The sequence below is a fragment of the Amblyraja radiata genome, chromosome 2 (assembly GCF_010909765.2).
Source record: "Amblyraja radiata isolate CabotCenter1 chromosome 2, sAmbRad1.1.pri, whole genome shotgun sequence".
Taxonomy (NCBI): domain Eukaryota; kingdom Metazoa; phylum Chordata; class Chondrichthyes; order Rajiformes; family Rajidae; genus Amblyraja; species Amblyraja radiata.
Genome location: NC_045957.1, coordinates 123,150,037 through 123,173,520, shown reverse-complemented (window position 1 = coordinate 123,173,520; position 23,484 = coordinate 123,150,037). Strand labels below are relative to the sequence as shown.

General features: G+C 47.1%; 1 protein-coding gene across 1 annotated transcript; it reads right to left on the bottom strand.

The window, feature by feature from the left end:
• Positions 1-3,331: 3,331 nt before the first annotated feature.
• LOC116985344 (E3 ubiquitin-protein ligase MARCH11-like) lies at positions 3,332-20,606 on the bottom strand. The gene is made up of 4 exons (XM_033040087.1): positions 20,202-20,606; positions 13,786-13,941; positions 5,463-5,655; positions 3,332-3,827 (listed from the first exon to the last, which is right to left on the bottom strand). The coding sequence occupies exons 1-4, from the start codon at positions 20,604-20,606 to the stop codon at positions 3,499-3,501; spliced, it is 1,083 nt and encodes a 360-aa protein (XP_032895978.1). The 3' UTR covers positions 3,332-3,498.
• Positions 20,607-23,484: the final 2,878 nt, after the last annotated feature.

Below are 23,484 nucleotides of genomic sequence, written 5' to 3'. Positions count from 1 at the left end.
GGCCTGTTTCCACGCTGTATGACTCCTGTGAGAATGTGTGATCAATGGTCGGCGCAGACTCAGTGGGCCGAAGGGCCTGTTTCCACACTGTACGACCCACCAAGTACGCGCCGACCAGCGATCACCCCGTGAAGTAACACTATCCTACACACTCGGGACAATTTACAATTTTACCGAAGCCAATTAACCTTCAAATCTGTACGTCTTTGGAGTGTGGGAGGAAACCGAAGCACCTGGAGAAAACCCACGCGGTCACAGGGAGAAGATGCAAACTCTGCACAGACAGCACCCGTGGTCGGGTTCGATCCCAGTTCTGCCATTCAGTCACGGCTGATCTCGATTGTAATCACCTTTTGTCTTTCCGCTGACTGGTTGGCACGCAACAAAAGCTTTTCATTATATCTTGGTACACGTGACAATAAACTATACTGACTCATATCTGGTGCTGTGTAGGTTCCTCGGAGGTTGCAGGTGCTTGCTGGAGGTTGCAGGTAGTGGAAGCAGGTAGGGAGACTGACAAAAACCTCCGGGAACCGCACGGAAACCTTGGGTGGGGCGCATAGTCTCCAGAGGTTTCCGTTCAGGTTTCCTAAGTGGGACGGGGGCATTAAGGCAGCAACTCTACCGCTGCGCCACCGTGCCGTCGGGTACTTGTGACAATTAAGTGCCATTGAACCAGAAGACATTGGAGTAGAATAAGGCCATTTGGCCCATCGTGTTTGTTCTGCCATTCAGTCACGGCTGATCTCGATTGTAATCACCTTTTGTCTTTCCGCTAACTGGTTGGCAGGCAACAAAAGCTTTTCATTATATCTCGGCACACGTGACAATAAACTAAACTGACTCATATCTAACAAGCTCTCATTCTCCTGGGTGACCTTGCGGGTCATCCAGTTGTTGATCCAGTTCCCTAACGTGGTCTTTAACTCCACTCAAAGCGTCACCCTTAGGACATCAAAGGTTATGGGGAGAAGGCAGACGAATGGGATTGAGAGGGAAAAAATAGATCAGCCATGATTGAATGGCGGAGTGGAACTGATGGGCCGAATGGCCTAATCCTGCTCCTATAACCCATAAACATACTACTCAAGAACCTGTCAATCTTCACGTCAATACCCAATGACGGCCTCCAAAGCCATCTGTGGCAATGAATTCCACATATTCACCACCCTCTGACTAAAGACAGATGATCCCTCGTGTGTCCAGTTGCACTTCACTTATTCGGTCCAGTCAGCTCTAGTTCAGTTTAGCTGAGTTTATTGTCACGTGTACCGAGGTACAGCGAAAAGCTTTTGTTGCGTGCTAACCAGTCAGCGGGACCGCTATACACGATTACAATCGCGTCATTCACCATCCTCTGATTAAAGAGAGATGATCCTTCGTGTGTCCAGTTCCACTTCACTTATGTGCGTTTATAGATAAATGGAATAATATTTAGTGCAAGGAAAAGTCCGATCAAACACAGTCCGAGGGTCACCAGTGAGGTAGATAGGTCAGCACTGCTCTCTGGTTGTGGTAGGATGGTTCAGTTGATTGATAACAGCTGGGAAGAAACTGTCCGTGAATCTGGAGGTGTGCGTTTTCACACTTCTGTACCTTTTGCCTGATGGGAGAGGGGGGAAGAGGGAGTGGCCGGGGGTGAGACTGGTCCTTGATTGTGCTGCTGGCCCCGGAGTCAATGGAAGAGAGGTTGGTTTGTGTGATAGTCTGGGCTGTGTCCACAATTCACTGCAATTTCTTGCAGTCTTGGATGGAGCTGTTCCCAAACCAAGAACCACCGACCCACACGTGTGGTGAACAGGGTCGCCAAAGTCCCACTGATCTCCGACACCCTTCAGGAGAGGGGGAACCTCATCGAAACTTATGGAATAGTGAAAGGCCTGGATAGAGTGGATGTGGAGAGGATGTTTCCACTTACACTGGGAGTGTCTAGGAACTGAGGGCATAGCCTTGGAATAAAAGGACGGAGAAACATAGAAAAATAGGAGCATGAGTAGGCCATTCGGCCCATCGAGCCAGCTGATCACCAAAAATCAGTGCCCCGTTCCTGCTTTTTCCCCATAACCCTTGATTCCTTTAGCCCCAAGAGTTAAGGCGTGCCTTTAGATAGGATAAAGGAGGAATTTCATTACAGAGGGTGGTAAATTTGTGGAATTCATTGCCACAGACCAAGTCAGTGGATGTTTTTTAAGGAGAACATTGACAGATACTTGATTTGTACGGGTGTCAGGGGGTATGGGGAGAAGGCAGGAGAATGGGATTGAGAGGGAAAGATAGATCAGCCATGATTGAAAGGCAGAGTAGACTTGATGGGCCGAATGGCCTGATTCTGTTACTGTGACCTATGACCCAGGAAAGGTTGGCTGTACAAGAGCTGGTGACGAAGGGATAGGAACACTGAAACTTGCAGGATGACGGATGGGAGAGGGTCAGAGAGAGAGGGAATGCAAGGGCTGCTTGAAATTAGAGAAATCAATATTCATACCGCTGGACTGTAAGGTGCCCATGAGTAGTACCTCCAATGTGCGTTACTCGAAAATAGATTGACTGAGAAATGCTAACATCAAAAGCTGCTCCAAATCAAGGCATGTCATTGAGACCATGAAATGCAAGGACGTTTCAGAGTGCTGGAGTAACTCAGAGGGTCATGCAGCATCTCTGGAGAACATAGAAAATAGGTGCAGGAGTAGGCCATTCGGCCCTTCGAGCCTGGCTGATCATGGATAGGTGACGTTTCACAGAGTGCTGGAGTAACTCAGCGGGTCAGGCAGCATCTCCAGAGAACATGGATAGGTGACGTTTCTGTTCGGGACCCTTCAGATTGAAAAATTAAGAGGCTTCAAACTGAAGACTGTCCCGACGCGAAATGTCACCCATCCACTTTCTCCAGCGAAGCTGCCTGACCCGCTGAGTTACTCCAGCACTCTGTGAAACATCACATATCAATGTTCTCCACAGATGCTGCCTGACCCGCTGAGTTACTCCAGCACTCTATGAAACATCACATATCAATGTTCTCCACAGATGCTGCCTGACCCGCTGTTACTCCAGCACTCTGTGAAACGTCACCTATCCATGCTCTCCACAGATGCTGCCTGACCCGCTGAGTTACTCCAGTACTCTGTCTTTGGTATAAACCTGAATCTGCACTTCCTTGTTTCTATGTGATAATTAGGAACTTTGACCGGCCATATTACAATTCAGGAATGTATTTTGCCATGTTTTGTCTTTTAAAACAATGATCAGCGTGAAAGAAAACCTATTTGACTAATATATTAACTTATAGACAGAAATCAACCAACATTTTTAATGTCTTAAAAATATATATATATTACACTGGTAGGTATGCACCATATCAAAAGTGCATGCATTTTATTTATAAAAGGATTTTTAAATATATTACATTTCTTTATCCCGTATACTTGTTTGATGTGGGCGTACAAAGGCAGGAATAAACATATGTATTTGGTGAGTTCTCTGGACATGAGGAGCGCACTTTCATACCGTCGTTACCCTCATGACCACCTCGGCAGAGCTGTTGTCCTCGTCATCGTCCTCATCGTGCGGCCTGAGGCGAGTGAGTAGATGCAACAAGGTGTAGCTGCATTGGAACTGTTCTGTCATCAGCCTGGTGGAAGCTGCCGGCCGCTGCCTTCTCATCTGGTTCAGCGACGACCAAATGTTCTGGCTGACCGTTCGCTCGGCCGTGCCACTGCTGACTTCCAAATCTTTCGATTTGTCGTAATTCAACACCGTCCAGTGCAGATTCACGGCCCTCCAGCGTTTGAACACCCGATAGAGTGCTGTTCCTTCGTGAATTATCAGTCCTGTGGAGAAAGGTATCAGATTATCCAGTCAGTGGAAGGGTCTCGATCCGAGACGTCACCTATCCATGTTCTCCACAGATGCTGCCTGACCCGCTGAGTTGCTCCAGCACTCTGTGAAACGTCACCTATCCATGTTCTCCACAGATGCTGCCTGACCCGCTGAGTTACTCCAGCACTCTGTGAAACGTCACCTATCCATGTTCTCCACAGATGCTGCCTGACCCGCTGAGTTACTCCAGCACTCTGTGAAACGTCACCTAGCCATGTTCTCCACAGGTGCTGCCTGACCCGCTGAGTTACTCCAGCACTCTGTGAAACGTCACCTATCCATGTTCTCCACAGATGCTGCCTGACCCGCTGAGTTACTCCAGCACTCTGTGAAACGTCACCTAGCCATGTTCTCCACAGGTGCTGCCTGACCCGCTGAGTTACTCCAGCACTGTGTGAAACGTCACCTATCCATGTTCGCCACAGATGCTGCCTGACCTGCTGAGTTACTCCAGCATTTTTGTCTACCAAACTAAATGTGATCACAGGCACGGTGGCACAGCGGTAGAGTCGCTGCCTCACAGACCAGAGACCCGGGTTCAATCCTGACCTGGTGTGGAGCTCGCACGTTCTCCATGACAGCACGAGTTTCCTCCGGATTCCTCCCACATCCCAAAGACGTGCGGGTTTGTAGGTTAATTGGCCCTCTATAAATTGCCCCCTAGTGTGTAGGATGAGTGGATGAGAACTAGTGTTCAAGGATGGCCGGTCGGCACGGACTCGGTGGGCCGAAGGGCCTGTTTCCATGCTGTATCTTTAAACTAAACTAACAGGTGCTCATTAATTTCAAAGTGTAGAAACAAGGAGCTGCCGATGGTGGTTAATACACGGAAGGACACAATGTGCTGGAGTAACTCAGCAGGTTAAGCTGCATCTCTGAACAACATGGATATGACAAGTTGGTTTTATCCGGGTGCTTTGCTATCTTCCACACTCCAAAGACGTACAGGTTTGTAGGTTAATTGGGTTTGGTAAAAAATACAAAATGTTCCTTGTGTGTAGGATAGTACGGGATGATCGCTGGTCAGCGTGGACTCGGTGGGCTAAAGGGCCTGATTCCACGCTGTATCTCCAAAGTTCATAACTCTAAAGAGCAAAATTAGGCTATTCGGCCCATCGAGTCTACTCCGCTATTCAATCATGGCTGATCTATCTTTCACTCTCAACCCCCATTCTTCTGCTTTCTCCCTGTAACCCATGACAGCCTTATCATCAGGAATCTGTAGATCTCCACCTTAAAAATACCCATTGTCTTGGTCTCCACAGCCGTCTGTGGCAATGAATTCCACACATTCACCACCCTCTGGCTAAAGAAATTCCTCCTCATCGCCATTCTAATGTTATGTCCTTTAATTCTGAGGCTGTGACCTTTGGTCCTAGACTCTTCCACTAGTGGAAACATCCTCTCCACATCCACTCTATCCAGGCCTTTCACTATTCGGTAAGTTTCAATGAGGTCCCCCCCCCTCCCCCCATCCTTCTAAACTCCAGCGGGTACAGGGACCAGTGTCATCAAACGTTCCTACCAGCAATGTCAATTGCCAGGCTTTACGATACGGATATTGAGTTCTCTCGCATTGTACGTACCTACACAAACAAGGTCCATGAAGCCGTACATCCCGTAGCAGATCTGAAATAAGATGTCTCTTCTCTGCCACAATGCAGCAGGGCTGAAGGCTGACCATAAGAGCCAGGTCACACTTGCTATCAGAAAGAGGCAACCAAGGATCACTGCAATTATTTGCACCTTCTCCACCAACGTCACTGTGATGGGTTCCCACTGTGGGAAGGAAAGAAGAGAAAGTATGTTAACTTAAAACGGAGAACATCATCAATTCAAACTTGACACAAAGTGCTGGACTAACTCAGCGGGTCAGGCAGCATCTCTAGAGAACATGGATAATTTCAGGGATAGTTTTAGACTCTGCAGTGTTCGAAGAAGGGTGTGGACCCGAAACGTCCCTCTCCATGTTCTCCACAGATGCTGCCTGACCCGCTGAGTTACTCCAGCACTCTGTGAAATGTCACCTATCCATGTTCTCCACTGATGCTGCCTGACCCGCTGAGTTACTCCAGCACTCTGTGAAATGTCACCTATCCATGTTCTCCACTGATGCTGCCTGACCCGCTGAGTTACTCCACCACTTTGTACCATTTTAATAAACCAGTGTCTGTAGTTCCTTGTTTCTATAATCTATTAAATAAAACTTTAGATTTCAGACTTTAGACAAACAGCTCGGTAACAGACCCTTCGGCCCACTGAGTCCGTGCCAACCAGCGATCACTCCGTACCCTAACACTGTCCTACACACTGGGGACAATTTCCAATTTACAGAAGTTTTTACTCCAAGTAACTTAAAGCTTTCAGCCTTCTCTACTTCGGTACTGTCAATACAAGCCAGGATGTGTGTACCGCTTCACTTCCTGAGATCGATCACAATCTCCTTTGCCTTGCTGACATTGAGGGAAAGGTTGTTGTCCTGACACCAGGTTTCAAGGTTCTCATTCTCCTTCCTGTACTCGTCCTTATTTGATATCTGGCCCACAATGCTGCCTTGGTGTAGCCTCTTTGTAAATTGAGTTATAGATTCCTATTTGGCTGCACAGTTGTGGGTGTATATGGAGTAAAGAAGGGGCACTGAGAACTCATGAATCCTTGCGGGGCAACAGTGGTGAATGAGGATTATTGCAGAGGACGATGATCATGAAACCTAGATTGTAAATAGTCTGTTTCATCTTCAAAAAAGCCGAGTGCGATATTGATCTGAATTTTCAGCAGGATCAAGAAAATTAATATTGATCTTCAGAAATAAATATGACACCGGACGCATGGTGCATCTTTGCTTGCTGGTCCCAGTGGAGGATCTACTAGCATCCTATACAATCGCCCTAGATTTTTTAATGTCCTTTCTACTTGTAAATCGAACATCAGCTCCATTCACTTTGTTCTGCCTTTTGTTGTTATGTTTTGCTTGATTGCATTCATGTACAGTATTATCTAATTTGATCGGATGGTACACAAAGAAAATGGTTTCATTGTACCTTGGTACGTGTGACAATAATTTCAGTTCAGTTGAGTTTAGTTTATCGTCACGTGTGCCGAGGTACAGTGAAAAGCTTTTGTTGCATGCTAACCAGTCAGCGGAAAGACAATACATGATTACAATCGAGCCGTCCACAGTGTACAGATACAGGGTAAGGAAATAGTGCAAGGTAAAGCCAGTAAAGTCCGATCAAAGATAGTCCGAGTCACAAATAAGGTAGATGGTAGTTCAGGACTGCTCTCTAGTTGTGGTAGGATGATTCTGTTGCCTGATAACAGCCGGGAAGAAACGGCCCAGAATCCCTAATAAACATAAACCTGAGGAAATTCGGCAAGTTCTCTTACATCGACTCTTACAAACGTCTACAGTATGCACCATAGAAAGCATACTCTCAGTTGCATCACAGCTTGGTTTAGGAACAGCTCTGCTCAAGACTGCAGATATTGCAGAGTTGTAGATGTAGCTCAGACCATCACACACACCAAACTCCACAACATAATCAAGGACTTTTCCCAGCCTAGTCATACCTTCTTTTCTATGCTCCCATTGGACGGAAGGTACAGAAGATTGATAGCGCGCACCACCAGACTCAGGAATAGCTTCTTCCCTCTGTTATCAGGATTCTGAACGGTCCATCCATAAGCTAGGGTACTGTCTGATTCACCTCTACCCCATTGCGGACATTGGACTTTGTCTCTGGTGCGTTACAATGCCAAGAACTATATTCTGCACTCGGTATCTTCTCCTTTGCTTTACCTTCTGTACTTGAGCTTGACGTAATTGTATTTATGTATAGTAACTGATTTTTTTGGCGAGCATGTAAAACAAAGCTATTCATTGTACCTCGGTTCACGTGACAATAATAAACCGAAACATAAACCATGTACAAGTGACTACAACCACAGTTTTCTGAGGAACAGGATATTCCCAAACTGCAGATTATTTTAACTGTACGCATGGGCAGCAGATGTCACTCTGACATTTTTAATCTCAAAATTCTGGTCCAGTAACGTGCAGGTCTAAGGAACAAGATACACTGGGAGTTTTAATCCACATTCTGCTGTATTGGTACTGCCCTATCTACCGTATAGAACACAAAATGCAGGAGTAAATTAGTGGGTTAGGCAGCAGATCTGGAGGTCATGGATAGGTGATGTTTCAGGTCGGTACTCTAGCATGTTCACCAGAGATGCTGCCTGACCCGCTGAGTTACTCCAGCACTCTGTGAAACGTCACCTATCCATGTTCTCCACAGATGCTGCCTGACCCTCTCCCTATAGCACAGGCCCTCGCGAAATGGCAACATCCTCATAAACCTTCACTGTGCTCTTTCCTGCTTAATGATCAAATGATCAAATCTGAACACAATATCCAAAAAAATGGGTTCCGTGTAGCATGAGGTTAACAGTAAAGTATTGAACCACACATGGGTTATTGTAGCAGACTGGTTATGTTACTGGACTAGTAACCCATAGGATGGCCTTATGATCCAATGAAACAAATACAAAACCACACCCAGTGGATGTGGGGAATGTTCTAGATTAGCTGATAATAGTAATCATTAGGGCTGTCAAGCACTTCAATCAAATCTCATGTTAACCACAGTTTTAAACAGGACTGTTAAATGAAAACAGGATTACAATCTCTCACCTGTTAAATTGCTCTCTTGTGCTCACCCTCACTCCTCCCTTCACCCTTCTGAAAACGCAATAGTCTAGTTTTCATAAGACCAGAAGACGTAGGAGGAGAATTTGGCCATTCGGCTCATCGAGTCTGCTCCGCCATTCATTCAAGATTGATCTATCTTTCCCTCTCCACCCCATTCTCCCGCCTTCTGCCCATTAACTCTGACACCCTTGTGAATCAAGAATCTATCAATTTCTGCTTTAAACATACCCAATGACTTGGCTTCCACAGTCATCTATGGCAATGAATTCCAGTTTAACCACCCTATGGCTAAAACAATTCCCCCCCATCTCCACTCTGAAGGTATAGTGGCTTGCAAAAGTATTCATACCCCTTGAACTTTTCCACATTTTGTCACGTTACAACCACAAACGTAAATGTGGGATTTTAAAAATTGGGATTTTATGTGATAGACCAACACAAAGTGGCGCATAATTGTGAAGTGGAAGGAAAATGATACGAATGTTTTTACAAATAAAAAACTGAAAAGTGTGGCGTGCAAAAGTATTCAGCCCCTTTTACTCTGATATCCCTAAATAAAATCCAGTGCAACCAATTGCCTTCAGAAGTCACCTAATTAGTAAATAGAGTCCACTTGTGTGTAATCTAATCTCAGTATAAATACAGCTGTTCTGTGAAGGCCTCAGAGGTTTGTTAGAGAACATTAGTGAACAAACAGCATCATGAAGCCCAAGGAACACACCAGACAGGTCAGGGATAAAGTTGTGGAGAAGTTTAAAGCAGGGTTAGGTTATAAAAAAATATCCCAAGCTTTGAACATCTCACGGAGCACTGTTCAATCCATCATCCGAAAATGGAAAGAGTATGGCACAACTGCAAACCTACCAAGACATGGCCGTCCACCTAAACTGACAGGCTGGGCAAGGAGAGCATTGATCAGAGAAGCAGCCAAGAGGCCCATGGTAACTCTGGAGGAGCTGCAGAGATCCACAGCTCAGGCGGAAGAATCTGTCCATAGGACAACTATTAGTCGTGCACTCCACAAATCGGGCCTTTATGGAAGAGTGGCAAGAAGAAAGCCATTGTTGATAAAAAGCCATAAGAAGTCCCGTTTGCAGTTTGCCACAAGCCATGTGGGGGACACAGCAAACATGTGGAGGAAGGTGCTCTGGTCAGATGAGACCAAAATTGAAGTTTTTGGCCTAAATGCAAAACGCTATGTGTGGCGGAAAACTAACACTGCACATCACCCTGAACACACCATCCCCACTGTGAAACATGGTGGTGGCAGCATCATGCTGTGGGGATGCTTTTCTTCAGCAGGGACAGGGAAGCTGGTCAGAGTTGATGGGAAGATGGATGGAGCCAAATACAGGGCAATCTAGGAAGAAAACCTGTTAGAGTCTGCAAAAGACTTGAGACTGGGGCGGAGGTTCACCTTCCAGCAGGACAACGGCACTAAACATACAGCCAGAGCTACAATGGAATGGTTTAGATCAAAGCATATTCATGTGTTAGAATGGCCCAGTCAAAGTCCAGACCTAAATCCAATTGAGAATCTCTGGCAAGACTTGAAAATTGCTGTTCACAGACGCTCTCCATCCAATCTGACTGAGCTTGAGCTATTTTGCAAAGAAGAATGGGCAAAAATTTCAGTCTCTAGATGTGCAAAGCTGGTAGAGACATACCCCAAAAGACTTGCAGCTGTAATTGCAGCGAAAGGTGGTTCTACAAAGTATTGACTCAAGGGGGCTGAATACTTTTGCACGCCACACTTTTCAGTTTTTTATTTGTAAAAAAATTTGAAAACCATGTATTCCTTCCATTTCACAATTATGCACCACTTTGTGTTGGTCTATCACATAAAATCCCAATAAAATACATTTACGTTTGTGGTTGTAACGTGACAAAATGTGGAAAAGTTCAAGGGGTATGAAAACTTTTGCAAGCCACTGTACATCTGTTTATTCAGATGCTGTGTGCCCTGTTATTCTAGACTCTCTCATTACTGGAAACATTCTTTCCAAGTCCACTTTATCCAGGCCTTTTTATTTATTCGGTAGATTTCTTTGAGCGAGTTGTAATGGTTTACTTCAGTTGGAAATTCGTGATATAAATACATTATGTATAATGCAGTACATAAAATTATGAGTCACTTATATGGAGTAGACAATCTGGGCTGAACATGATGCCAAAACCAACATCTATCTGCCTGCACATAATCCATATCCCTACATATCCATCTGCCTATCTAAAAGCCTCTTAAAAGCCACTATCGTATCTGTCTCCACCACCATCCCTGGCAGCCCGTTCCAAGCTGTCCACCCTCTATGCAAAAAAAAAACTTGCCCCATACATCACCTTTAAACTTTGCTCCTCTCACTTTATACCCTCTGGTGTTGAACAATTCCACCCTGGGGAATAATATTCTGACTATCTAGTGGTCCAGTGAAATGGAAGGAAATATTCTGTCATTAGCTAGTCTTGTTCATGTTGGAAAAATGGTAATATTATGACAAAAATAGCTTAGCGTGCTACTTGGTTCAAGGGCAACTAGAGGAACCTGCATTTCATGAATGAATAACATACATTAAAGAATAACATTGCTGTTTGAAGAGGTCCATGCTTAATTGTTCTGCACAGATCTTGCAGTGAACAGAGTATCATGTATCTGTTTCTGTTTTATATATCTGCTTGATGATTTGCAAACATTTGATGTGTGGCACGTTGGCACAGCGGTAGAGTTGCTGCCTCACAGCGCCAGAGACCCAGGTTCGATCCTGACTACAGGTGCTTCCTGTCTGTGCGGAGTTTGTGAGTTTCCTGTGACCGCGTGGGTTTTTTCTGGGTGCTCCGGTTTCCTCCCACGTCCCAAAGTCGTACAGGTTTTTAGGTTAGTTGGCTTTTGTAAATTGTCCCTTGGGTGTAGAATAGAAGTAGTGTACGGGGATCTCTGGTCGGCGCGGACTCAGTGGGCCGAGGGGCCTGTTTTTACTTTATATCCCACAACCCAAGAGCAGTGCTGAACTACTATCTATCACATTGGTGACCCTTGGACTATCCTTGATTGGACTTTGCTGGCTTCACCTTGTACTAAACGTTTTTGCTTTGACCTGTACCTATCTACTGGCTATAAATGGCTTGATTGCAATCATGTATTGTCTTTCTGCTGACTGGATGGCACCCAGCAAAAGCTTTTCACCTCGGTACACGTGACAATAAACTAAACTGAAGCTAAACTAAACTTGCAAGTTTGTTCTTAATATTCCACATAGCTCATCTTTGTCAGCTAGCTAACCAATGACATCATATGGACCCTTGCTTGAGACTCATGGTGCTCTGGGCCCCATCTCCAGTCTGGTTAACAAGGACACCGCTATCAGACTCCTATTTATTGACTTCAACACCATAATCCCAACCAAAAGCATTTATAAACCTCTGGACGCAGGAGTCAGCACCCACTTCTGCCACTGGACCTCCTGACCCACCGACCGTAATCAGTAAGATTAGGCGGAAAACTGAGATACATTAGTGTAGCTGGTAGAGTCACTGCATCACCACCAGAGACCCTTGTTCCATCCTGATCTCGGGTGCTGCCTGGTGTGGAGTTTGCTCGCTCTCCCTGTGACCGTGAGGGTTTTCTCCGGATGTAGTTTCCGACCACATCCCAAAGACATGCAGGTTTGTAGGTTAATCGGCCCGCTGTAAATTGCCCCTGGTGTGTAGGGAGTGGATGAGAATATGGGATGAAATAGAACTAGTGTGAATGGGTGATCGATGGTCAGAGTGGATTCGATGGGCCAAAGGGCCTGCTTCCATGCTGTATCTCTGAACTAAAAGGGCAGCACAGTAGCACAGCTGAGAGAGCCGTCGCCTCACATTGCCAGAGACCGGGGGTTCGATCCTGACCTCGGGTGCCGTCTCTGTGTGGAGTTTGTACATTCTCCATGGAACCCCATGGGTTTCCCCCAGGTGCCCTGGTTTCTTCCCACATCCAAAACACATGCAGCTTTGTAGGTCAATTGGCCCTCTGCAAATTGCCCCCTAGTTTGTAGGGAGTGGATGAGAAAATGAGATAACATAGAATCCGTGTGAATGGGTGATTGATGGCGAGCATGGCCTCGGTGGGCTGAAGGGGTCTGTTTCCACGTTACATCTCTAAACTAAAAACACCCTCCACAATAATTCTCAACACCAGTGCCCCTCAAGGATGTGTTTCCAGTCCCCAACTGTACTCACTATACACTTACGACTGTGCGGCCAAAATCTGCACTGTCCAATTTCTAGTGTGCAGATAACACCACCATGTGGGCCTGGTCTCCGAGACGGAGAACAGGAAGGAGGTAGAGAACATAATAACATGGTGCCAAGACAACAACCATGTCAGCAAGACAAAGGAGCTAGTTATTGACATCAGGAAGCGGGAGGCGGTACACTCCCCAGTCACTATCACTGATGCCAAGGTGGAGATGGACAAGACATTCAAGTTCCCGGGCATAAATAACACCAACAATTTGTTCTGGTCCAACCATATTGATATGACGGCTAGTTTAGTTTATTATTGTCTCCTGTACCAAAGTATAGCAAAAAGCTTTTTTGTTGCGTGCTAATCAGTCAACGAATATACTATACATGATTACAGTTAAACCGTCCACAGTGTACAGATACAGGATAAAGGGAATAACGTTTAATACAAGATAAAGTCTGATGAAGTTTCAATCAAAGATAGTTCAAAGGTCTCTAATGAGGTAGATGGGAGGTCAGGACCGCGCTCTAGTTGTTGATGGGATGGTTCAGTTGCCTGACAACAGCTGGGAAGAAACTGTCCCTGAACCTGGAGGTATGCATTTTTAAACTTTTGTACCTCTTGCCTGATGGGAGAGTGGAGAAGAGGGAATGTCTTCTGGTCCTTGATTATGCTGCTGGCCTTGCTGAGGCAGTGTGGCGTGTAGACGGAGGTCAAAGGAAGGGAAGTTGGTTTGTGTGATGGTCTGGGCTGCATCCACTGCCTGTTGTATTTAGTGTATTTTGACTGGATTGCACATATATCTTAGTACTTATGACAATAATAAACCAGTACCAAATAACTAGTGCATGGAAAATCACTAGTTATGTAATATCCCTCTTGGCATCAGACCTCATGATCCAGCGCAAAACTTAATTAAACTAACTTTCAATGGACTTTATCAGTGATGGTATTTGGTTTGGTGACCCTTTACCTGGCAAGGTCTTTTCATTCTTATTGCCACCACATGATATTTGTAACAGCAAATCTCACAGCTCCATGACCCTCGTTCACTAATCCACTTCAAAAGGCACGGCTGATGGGAGTACCGTACAGAGCCGTCACAACGGCAGGGACTCAGCAATTCACCCTGGGAGCAACAAAAGGAAAACAAGGTTCATTCAAGGTGAAACAAATGACAACATGGTTGACATCAGCCAGTATATATAGTGCATAGTGGCGCAGCGGTAGAGTTGCTGCCTTACAGGGCCAGAGAACTGGGTTTGATCCTGACCTTGAGTGCTGTGTGCGTGCGGAGTTTGTGCGTTCGCCATGTGACCGGGTGGGTTTTCATCCACATTCTGGTTTCCTTCCACATTCTAAAGACGTGCCGTTTGTAGGTTAATTTGCCCCTTTAAATTGCCCCTAGTGTGTAGGATACGAAAGTGGGATAACGTAGAACTAGTGTACGGGTGATGGATGGTCGGCGTGGACTCGGTGGGCCAAAGGGCCTGTTTCATTTCGATATCTTGAAATTAAACTAAACCAGGTTAAATTAACTTGCACGTTATCCTTATCATCTCTATTTCCTGCATATCTTCTCATGATCCGCTGCCATCATATCTGTCTTCACCACCACACCTGGCAGCGTGTTTCAGGCATCTACCACCCTCTGTATTAATAATCTGCATCACACATTTCTTTGAAACTTTGTCCCTCAACTATGCCCTCTACATTTTTACATTTCCACCCTGGGAAAATGGTTCTTCAGATTGTATACTTTGTCTGTCTCTCATATTTTATACACTTCTATCAGGTCTCCCCCTCAACCAAAGATAGACACAAAGTGCGGGAGTAACTCAGCGGAGAACATGGATAGGTGACGTTTCACAGAGTGCTGGAGTTACTCAGCGGGCCAGGCAGCATCTGTGGGGAACATGGATAGGTGACGTTTCACAGAATGCTGGAGTAACTCAGAGGGCCAGGCAGCATCTCTGGAGAACATGGATAGGTGGTTTCGGGTCGAGATCCTTTTTCCGACTGATTGTAAGTGATGGGAAAAAATGTCAGAAGAGAGCTAGCATAAAACTTCTAGAAAGCTAGGTTGAGTTCACTTAATTATGATACAGGTAGATTAATAATAGGCAAGGGAATCATTTTCCACTTAGTCACCTGTGTTCTGTTACATGATGAATTTCTGATCTCAACCAAGTGTTAGAAACATAGAGAATAGGTGCAGGTGTAGGCCATTCGGCCCTTCGAGCCAGCACCACCATTCAATATGATCATGGCTGAACATCCAGAATCAGTACAGTGTTCCTGCTTTCTTCCCATGTCTCTTGATTCTGTTAGCCCTAAGAGCTATATCTAACTCTCTGTTGAATACATCAAGAGATGTAAATGTTACCAAAAAAAAGAGGATAAAAAAATCAGCAGGTACTATCGTAATGTTTAAGAAACATCTAGGCAGGTACATGGATAGGACAGATTTGGAGGGATACGGGCCAAAAGCAGGCAGTGGGGACTATTGTAGATGGGATTGGTCGGTCGGTGTGGGCAAGTTGGGCCGAAGGACCTGTTTCCAAACTGTATGACTATGACACATATCTTCTATCAATTTCTGCCTTGCTGGCACTGGTTAAATTTGAACAATTTTCCCATTCTCTTATCATGGGATTGTGTACGTGAAGGATTCCAAAATAATCAGCCATGGAAAAACTATGTTGGAAAAGTAACAAATAACATCCTTAAGCGGAAAAATCACAACTGCAGGGTATTCTTTATAAATCAGGCAGCTTCCTTGCTTAGCAAATAACTTACCCAGAACATCTGGAGAGGGCACACTTTCTGTTTCATACATGTCCATTCTGTATGCATTCAATATGCATTCAACATGTCTCTCTCAATGTGGTCATTCAAGTTACGTACACTTCCCTGCTGACAAGTCTTTCCGCCGACTGGTTAACTACGCAACAAACGTTTTTCACAGTTCCTCGGTACACGTGACAATAAATTAAACTCAACCAACTAAAGTAAACTATCAACTGCATTATTTGAAGTTGACCGCATAGGGTCACTGGTAAACTTGACGGAATTCCACACATGAGGTTCTTGCTGTGGAGCATTTCTAGAATTGCAAGAATACAAGCACGACTGACATGAAAATATTCATCATGAAAGTTGTTTTTGTTTGTTTTCAGATACAGCATAGAAACAGGCACTTCGGCCCACCAACTACATGCCAACCATCGATCACCCATTCACATTAGTTCTCTGTTATCCCACTTTCTCATCTAATTAACCTACAAGCCCGCATGGCTTTGGGATATGGGAGGGCACCAGAGCACCTCTAGGAAACCTACTGAGTCACAGGGAGAATGTGCAAACTGCACATACAGACACCACCCGAGATAAAGATCGAATCCGGGCCTCTAGTGCTCTGAGACAACAGCTCTACCAACTGCGCCACCGTGTTTGTTAAACAACCCTATTTCATAATTATTCAGTCCTTTAAATATTCAATAATCATTGCAGTCCTCAATTAATTAATGTATTTGAATAAAATCTCTGTTGGGTCCTGCTGACTCAGTTCTTAATATATGGTTTATGTTATGACCATAGAGAGTCATAGTCACACAGCAGGAAAACAGGCCCTTTGACTCAACTCATCCACACCGACCAACATGCCCCATCCACACTAGTCCCACCTGCCTGCGTTTGGCCCATATCCCTCTAAACCTGTCCTATCCAAGTACCTGTCCAAATGTTTCTTAAACCTTGTGATAGTACCTGCCTCAACTACCTCCTCTGGCAGCTCATTCCAGTGTATGGATGTGGCGCCAACGGACGAGAAGCCGAAGCAAAGAAGTGGAAGCCAAATAACCAAATGGAAACAAGGCAGAAACGCCACATAACCGAATGATAACGAAGCATAAATGCAAACTAACCGAAAGGGCGGGACGCCTAAAAGCCAACTAACCGAAAGGCTGCAGCGCCTAAAAGCAAACTCACCGAATGGCCGCTCTGCCGAAACGCCACCTACCCGAAAGGCGGCGTCGCCTATAAGCCAACGAACCGAATGCCGCTCAACAGAAAAGTCAAATAACAGACATGATGTTTCCGGGGGGGGCGGGACGTGCCAGCGATTGGTCCAGACCCCCGTGTCCATCACATCACTGTGGAGGGATGAACATTGTCCCACACCTCCGATCCACCCGACCCACAGCCCACGGAGGGTGGCCGTGGGAGAGTGAGGGCTGTCCTGAGGGATGCGCACCTTCGGCCGCTTACAACTTGCTGCTTGGGTTCAGATTGCCCTGTCACCTATGGCTTGTGTGACCCTCATGTCTCTCCCTTCTCACTCCCCTCTTCTCTCTCCCCCTCTCTCTCTCCCTTCTCTCTCTCCCCCTTCTCTCTCTCCCACTCCCTCTCCCTTCTCTCTCTCCCCCCCTCTCCTTCTCCCCTTCTCTCTTTCTCTCCCTCTTCTCTCTCTCCCCCTTCTCTCTCTCCATCGTCTCCACCGGCAAGAGGGAGGGGGTCTATGGAGCGAAGGAAATAGGCAACGTTTCGGGTCGAGACCATTCTTCAGACTGGACCATGTGCTTGGATGGATTGGCAGAATCTAGAACCTAAGAACTGCAGATGCTGGTTGATACCAAAGATGGACACAGAGTGCTGGAGTAACTCAGCAGGTCGCGCAGTATCTATGGAGAAAAAGCAGAGGTGACGTTTTAGGTCGGGACCCTTCTTGGGTCTGAGGAAGGGTCCCAACCTCAAACGTCACCTATCCATGTTCTCCAGAGATGCTGCCTGGCCCGCTGAGTTACTCCAGCACTCTGTGAAACGTCACCTATCCATGTTCTTCAGAGTTGCTGCCTGACCCGCTGAGTTACTCCAGCACTCTGTGAAACGTCACCTATCCATGTTCTCCAGAGATGCTGCCTGATGCGCTGAGTTACACCAGCACTCTGTGAAACGTCACCCATCCATATTCTTCAGAGATGCTGCCTGATCTGCTGTGTCACTCCAGCACTTTGCTTGTCAGAATCTTTGATTGTCAGAATCTGTTGGAATACTTTACGAATAAACGCAGTAATAGTTTGATGATTCGACTAGGAATTCCTTGTGGAATTGTGAAAAAGGCGAATAAAGAACCTCAACTGTGTGTAAATGTATTAGCCGGTGAGAATGCAGAGCTCGCTGTGTGCTGTGCTCCTTTCAAAGCCCCAGCCTCCGAGAGGGAGCGGCGCTGACCATGGTGCTGAAATCAAACTCGCAGGCCAGCTTGCTACGCACTGTGCAATGCAAGGCGCCAGAACAGGCTGGAACTAAAATCAATCACTCGGAGACACAAGAGATGCCGGGAATCTTGTGCGAGGCACAAAGTGTTGGAGGAACTCAGCGGGTCAGGCAGCATGTGTGGGGGGAATGGACAGGCAGGCGATCTTTCGGGTCTGAAAAAAGGTCTCAGAAGCCTAATTGGGAAAGAGAGGCTACAGTTTGATCTGAAACTCCACATGCCGGAAACTTGAGCAACACAATAAAATTAGTCCTAAGACGGGTGCGGATCAGAAACGTCGCCTGTCCATTCCCTCCACAGATGCTGCCTGGTTCGCGGAGTTACTGCAGCACTTTGTGTTTTGCTAAAATAACAATATTTCCCACCACGCCTTGATAGAGGTATATTCTGTCTGGATAAAACTACACTTGTTTTATTTTTATTTTTCAAGAGTATCATAAAAACAGCTAAAATAATAATCATTCCTCCCTTGCCAGGATTGAGATATGTTCAGTCCGCAAACAATAACACGCGTTTTAATTTTATTTTAAAAAAAGTTATAGAATCTGAACTAAAATCATATTTTCCACTATTCAAGACATGAAACTGCAGTGTGTGTTTCCCAGGCAGCGGCTATTTAATATTGCATCCACTATCAAAAACTTGATTCCAGCATCTGCAGTTCCTTGTGTCATCAAGAAAGCTTGCAGGTGTCAGTATGTGATGTTGCAGATGGTAATGAATTACAAATAGCTGTTGAACGACTTTATATTGCAAGTGAAACACGGGATAGATCCCGTCGGTGCACAGTTTTATGAATGAGACTTGCTTTCGGCCCTATTTTGCACAATTTTTATGAATGAAGTGCTTTCAGCCCATTCTTTTTGTAGTTTTATGAATGAGCCGCGCTTACAGTCCGTTTTTATTGTTGCAGTTTCATGAATAGGACGTACTTCCATTCCAGGCCGTTGTTTGCTCCGTTTAATGAAATGCTTCGGTTACATTTTCATGAATGGGGCGCGCTTTCCGCCTGTTTTTTGTTTTTGTTTTGCCCCGTTTTATGAAAGGGTGCTGCATGCTCGATGTTTGAACTGTTTCGTGAAAGGGGCCTGCTTTCAACCCGTTTTTATTTGTGGTTTCTTCTTCATAGTCAAAGAGTGAGTGATACAGTGTGGAAACATGCCCTTCTGCCCAAATTGCCCGCACCGGCCAACATATCCCAGCTACACTAGTCCCGCCTGCCCACGTCCCTCTAAGCCTGCCCTATCCATGTACCTGTCTAACTGCTTCTTCAACGTTGGGATAGTCCACGCCTCAACTACCTCCACTGGCAGCTCGTTCCATACACCCACCACCCTTTGTGTGAAAAAGGTTATCCCTCAGATTCCTATTAAGTCTTCTCCCCTTCACCTTAAACCTATGTCCTCTGATCCTCGATTCCCCTACTCTGGGCAAGAGACTCTGTGCGTCTACCCGATCTATTCCTCTCATGATTTTGTACACCTCTATAAGATCTCCCCTCATCCTCCTGCGCTCCATGGATTAGATGTTAATGGATTAGAGTCCCAGCCTGCTCAACCTCTCCCTGTAGCTCAGGCCCTCTAGAGACCCTCAGGGTCTCTCCAGAGATGCTGCCTCTGAATCCCGCTGAGTTTACTCCAGCATTGTGTGTCTGTCTGCCGTCCCAGCTTGACAACATCTTTCCTTTTTTTTTTATGGCAGAGGTAGATAGATTCTTGATCAGTGTGGTGTCAGGGGTTATGGGGAGAAGGCAGGAGAATGGGGTTGAGAGGGAGAGATAGATCAGCCGTGATTGAATAGCATAGACTTGCCGGGCCGAATGGCCTAATTCTGTTTCTATCAATTATGGACATGTAAAAGACATTTGGACAGGTACATGGAGAAGAAGGGTTCAGAGGGATATGGTGAACAGCAAACGGGAAGGGCTTGGATGGGCAAATGTTGTGGCCATGTTGGGCTGAAGGACCTATTTCCATGTTGCCTGACGCTTTATCTCTAATAAACAGTGTGGTTGATAATCCAGCACCCTTCAAACCAAAGATTATAGAGGTTCAAACTTTGGGGAGAGTTCTTATCTGAGGGATAAGAGAGTAGGTGTGTAAACGACTCACCTGCTCGGAGCCCTGGAAGCAGATCCTGCAGGTGGGGGTGATGCCGCCGCCGCCGCCGCCGCCGCCGCTGCTGCTGCTGCTGCCGCCCAGGGACGGTGCGCCGTCGGCGGGCGAGGTGGGGAGCGGGGGGTCGGGGTCGGGGGGGACACCATCGGCCGGTTGCCGCTCCGCCAGCCCGCCGCCCTCCTCCGGGCCGCCCGCTCGCCGCCCTCCGTCTACAGCGCCCCCACTCGGGCTGCGGCTGCGGCTGCGACTGCGCTCCGGGCTCCGGGCGGCCGCGGCGTCGACGGGCGGGGATGGCGGAGATCCGCTGCCGCCGATGGTGCCGGTCAACCTCTTCTTCTTCTTCTTCTCCGCCGCCGCCGGCGCCGGCCCCCGCTGCTGAGTCGGGTGTCGGTGGCTCATGGCGTCGTGTGGTGGTGGGGGGAGGGGACGGGGTGAGTGAGGGGGCAGGTGTGTGGGGACGGATGGAGGGTTCACCTCACGGCGCGGGCGGGCGGGCGGGCGGAGGGCGGTTGGAGCGCGCGGTTCAGATCATCACAGCCGCGGGCGGGCGGTGCGCGAGCGGGGGGGGGGGGGTGGAGTGGAGCGCGAGGGGGAGGGGTGTGTGGAGGGTGTGTGTGGGAGGGGGGGTGGGGGATGGGGGGTGAGGGGGGGGGATGGGGGGGGGGTGAGGGGTGGGGGATGGGGGTGTGTGTGAGGGATGGGGGTGTGTGTGAGGGATGGGGGTGTGTGTGAGGGATGGGGGGGGTGAGGGTTGGGGGATGGGTGGGTGGGGGATGGGGGGAGTGAGGTGTGGGGGATGGGGGGGGTGAGGGATGGGGGGGGGTGAGGGATGGGGGGAGCTGGGGTGTGAGGGGTGGGGGAAGAGGAGGGTGAGGGGTGTGTGAGGGATGGGGGGTGGTGAGGGATGGGGGGTGTGTGAGGGATGGGGGGTGTGTGAGGGATGGGGGGTGTGAGGGGTGGGGGAAGATGTGCGTGTGTGTGAGGGATGGGGAAAGAGGGTGTGAGGTTTGGAGGAGGGGTGTGGGAAGAGGGTGTGAGGGAAGATGTGTGTGTGAGGGATGGGGGGAGAGTGTGAGGGGTGGGGGAGGGATGTGTGAGAGGTGGTGGGGGGGAGGTGTGTGTGAGGGGTGGGGGAAGGGCATGAAAGAGGCTGGGGGATTGGATGGCGTAAGAGGGGAGCGGGCGTGAGGAGTGGGGGTGTGTGTGTGTGTGAGGAGGGTGCGGGTGTGATGGGGGCGATGGGCGGGCCCCCCACAACACGGTCACCTCAGCAACCCCCCCCCCCCCCATCTCCCTGGCGCACCTCACTCTCCCACCTCTTTAACCTCCCCATCTCACTGCTCCACCATTCCATTCTCCCATATCACCACCCCCTTCCCCCATATGAACTTTCCCCCAACTCGCCCGCCCCAGCCTATTCTCTGCCCGCTCCAGTCTATTCTCACCCCCCCCCCCCCCCCCATCTCGCCACCCCACCCCTCCATCAGTCTACATCTATTATGAGTATATATGGCACAGGTAGGGTAGACATTCAGAACCTTTTTTCTCCCCCAGGGTGGAAATGGCCAAGACCAGAGGGCATAGTTTGAAGGTGAGAGGGGGCAAAGTGCAAAAGAGACTTTGGATGGGCATACAATTAGAATGGAGAGATATGGCAGATAAGAGTTGCTCTTGGCATCATGTTCAAACAGACATTGTAGGCCAAAGGACCTGTTCCTGTGCTGTTCTGGTACAAATTCCCCTTTTCTCCAATCGTCAGGGCTGGAGGGCCTGAGCTATCAGGTGTGGATGGGCAGGCTATTCCTTGGAGCGCAGGAGGATGAAATTAAAGAGGTATATACGATCATATCATAGATAGGGTAAATGCAGAGCATTCTACTCAGAGTAAGGGAATCAAGAAACAGAGGACTATCTTCTTCTTATCGAGTCCACACACAAGATTAGAAGTTGTTCAGCCAGAGCTGAACACCCTTCTCGGCATCTGCATACAATGGTGTCTGTCTTGTCACTTCTTGTGCGTGGTGGTGGTGGAAAGATTGGTGGAAACAGGGCAGCGACGTGAACACTCTTTCCTTGACCCCAACAGAGGACTATGATAAGAAGCATCCCATCAACATCCACCTTGTCACCTCCCTCACATTTTTACATGTACACAGGGATAGGAAAGGTTTAGAAGGATATGAGCCAAACTCAGGCTGGTGGGACGAGCTTCGATGGGACTTCTTGGTTGGCATGTGTAAGTTGGGCCAAATCACACTGTGTTTTTGATTTTCTGTTTTTGGATTGAATTCTGTTTTTAATTTGTGTCTCTGTGATGTCTTTATTACTTGTTATATTCCGATTATATGTTTTTATTCCGATTACTATGTAAGGTGTCCTTGAGATGTCTGAAAGGCGCCCATTAAATAAAATTTATTATTATTATTATTAAAGGGCCGGTTTCCGTTCTGTGTGACTCCATGACTCATGTTTTGATTAGATCGTCTCTCAGACTTCAAACTCCAATGAGTGCAGGCCCAACCTGCTCAACGAATCCATTCATTCTACAAATCAACAAAGTACACCATTTACAACAATGGATTTTCTCACATACATGGACAGGAAGGGTTTAGAGGAACTTTTTAACATAAAAGGGTGGTGGGTGTATGGAGCGAGCTGCCAGAGGAGGTAGTTGTGGCAGGTAATATTGCAACATTTAAGAAATATTTAGACAGGTTCATGGATAGGATAGATTTAGAGGGATCCGTACAGACTCGTAGTTAGAATTGGACCCCGGGTCGCAGGTGCTGTAAGGCAGCAACCCTACCATCGTGTAAATGAATTTCACAGATTCACTGCCCTCTGGGTAAAGAAATTCCTCATCTCCATTCTAAAGGTTATGTCTTTATCTCCTGAGGCTGTGCCCTCTGGTTCTAGTCTCTCCCACTAGTGGAAATATGGTCTCCGCATCCACTATAAGCCTTTTCATTATCTAGCAGGCTTCAATGAGATCTCCCTCATCCTTCTAAAGTCCTAATATATTTATAGACGACCAGATTCCAGAATGTATGACCTTGCCCACCAGCCAGTAAAAAATTAATTCAAACGTCAATCTGGCCAAAATGCCAACACAAAGATTGCACTTAGGGCAACAGCAGGAACCCAGTAACCAAAGGAGGCAGAGAAAATTATGATAGCAGAATAAATTATGAGTTTTCATAATTGTTCATGGGACATTTCAATTAGTTTAGAGCTACAGCAGGGAAAACAGCTCCTGGGGCCCACCCTGACCAACGAT

Coding starts and splice junctions, on each gene's coding strand:
- LOC116985344 (XM_033040087.1), bottom strand. CDS start 20,606: ATGAGCCACCGACACCCGACTCAGCAGCGGGGGCCGGCGCCGGCGGCG. Junction 13,942..20,201: donor GCTTCCAGGGCTCCGAGCAG/GTGAGTCGTTTA, acceptor TGTTGCTCCCAG/GGTGAATTGCTGAGTCCCTG. Junction 3,828..5,462: donor CATGGACCTTGTTTGTGTAG/GTACGTACAATG, acceptor CTTTCTCCACAG/GACTGATAATTCACGAAGGA.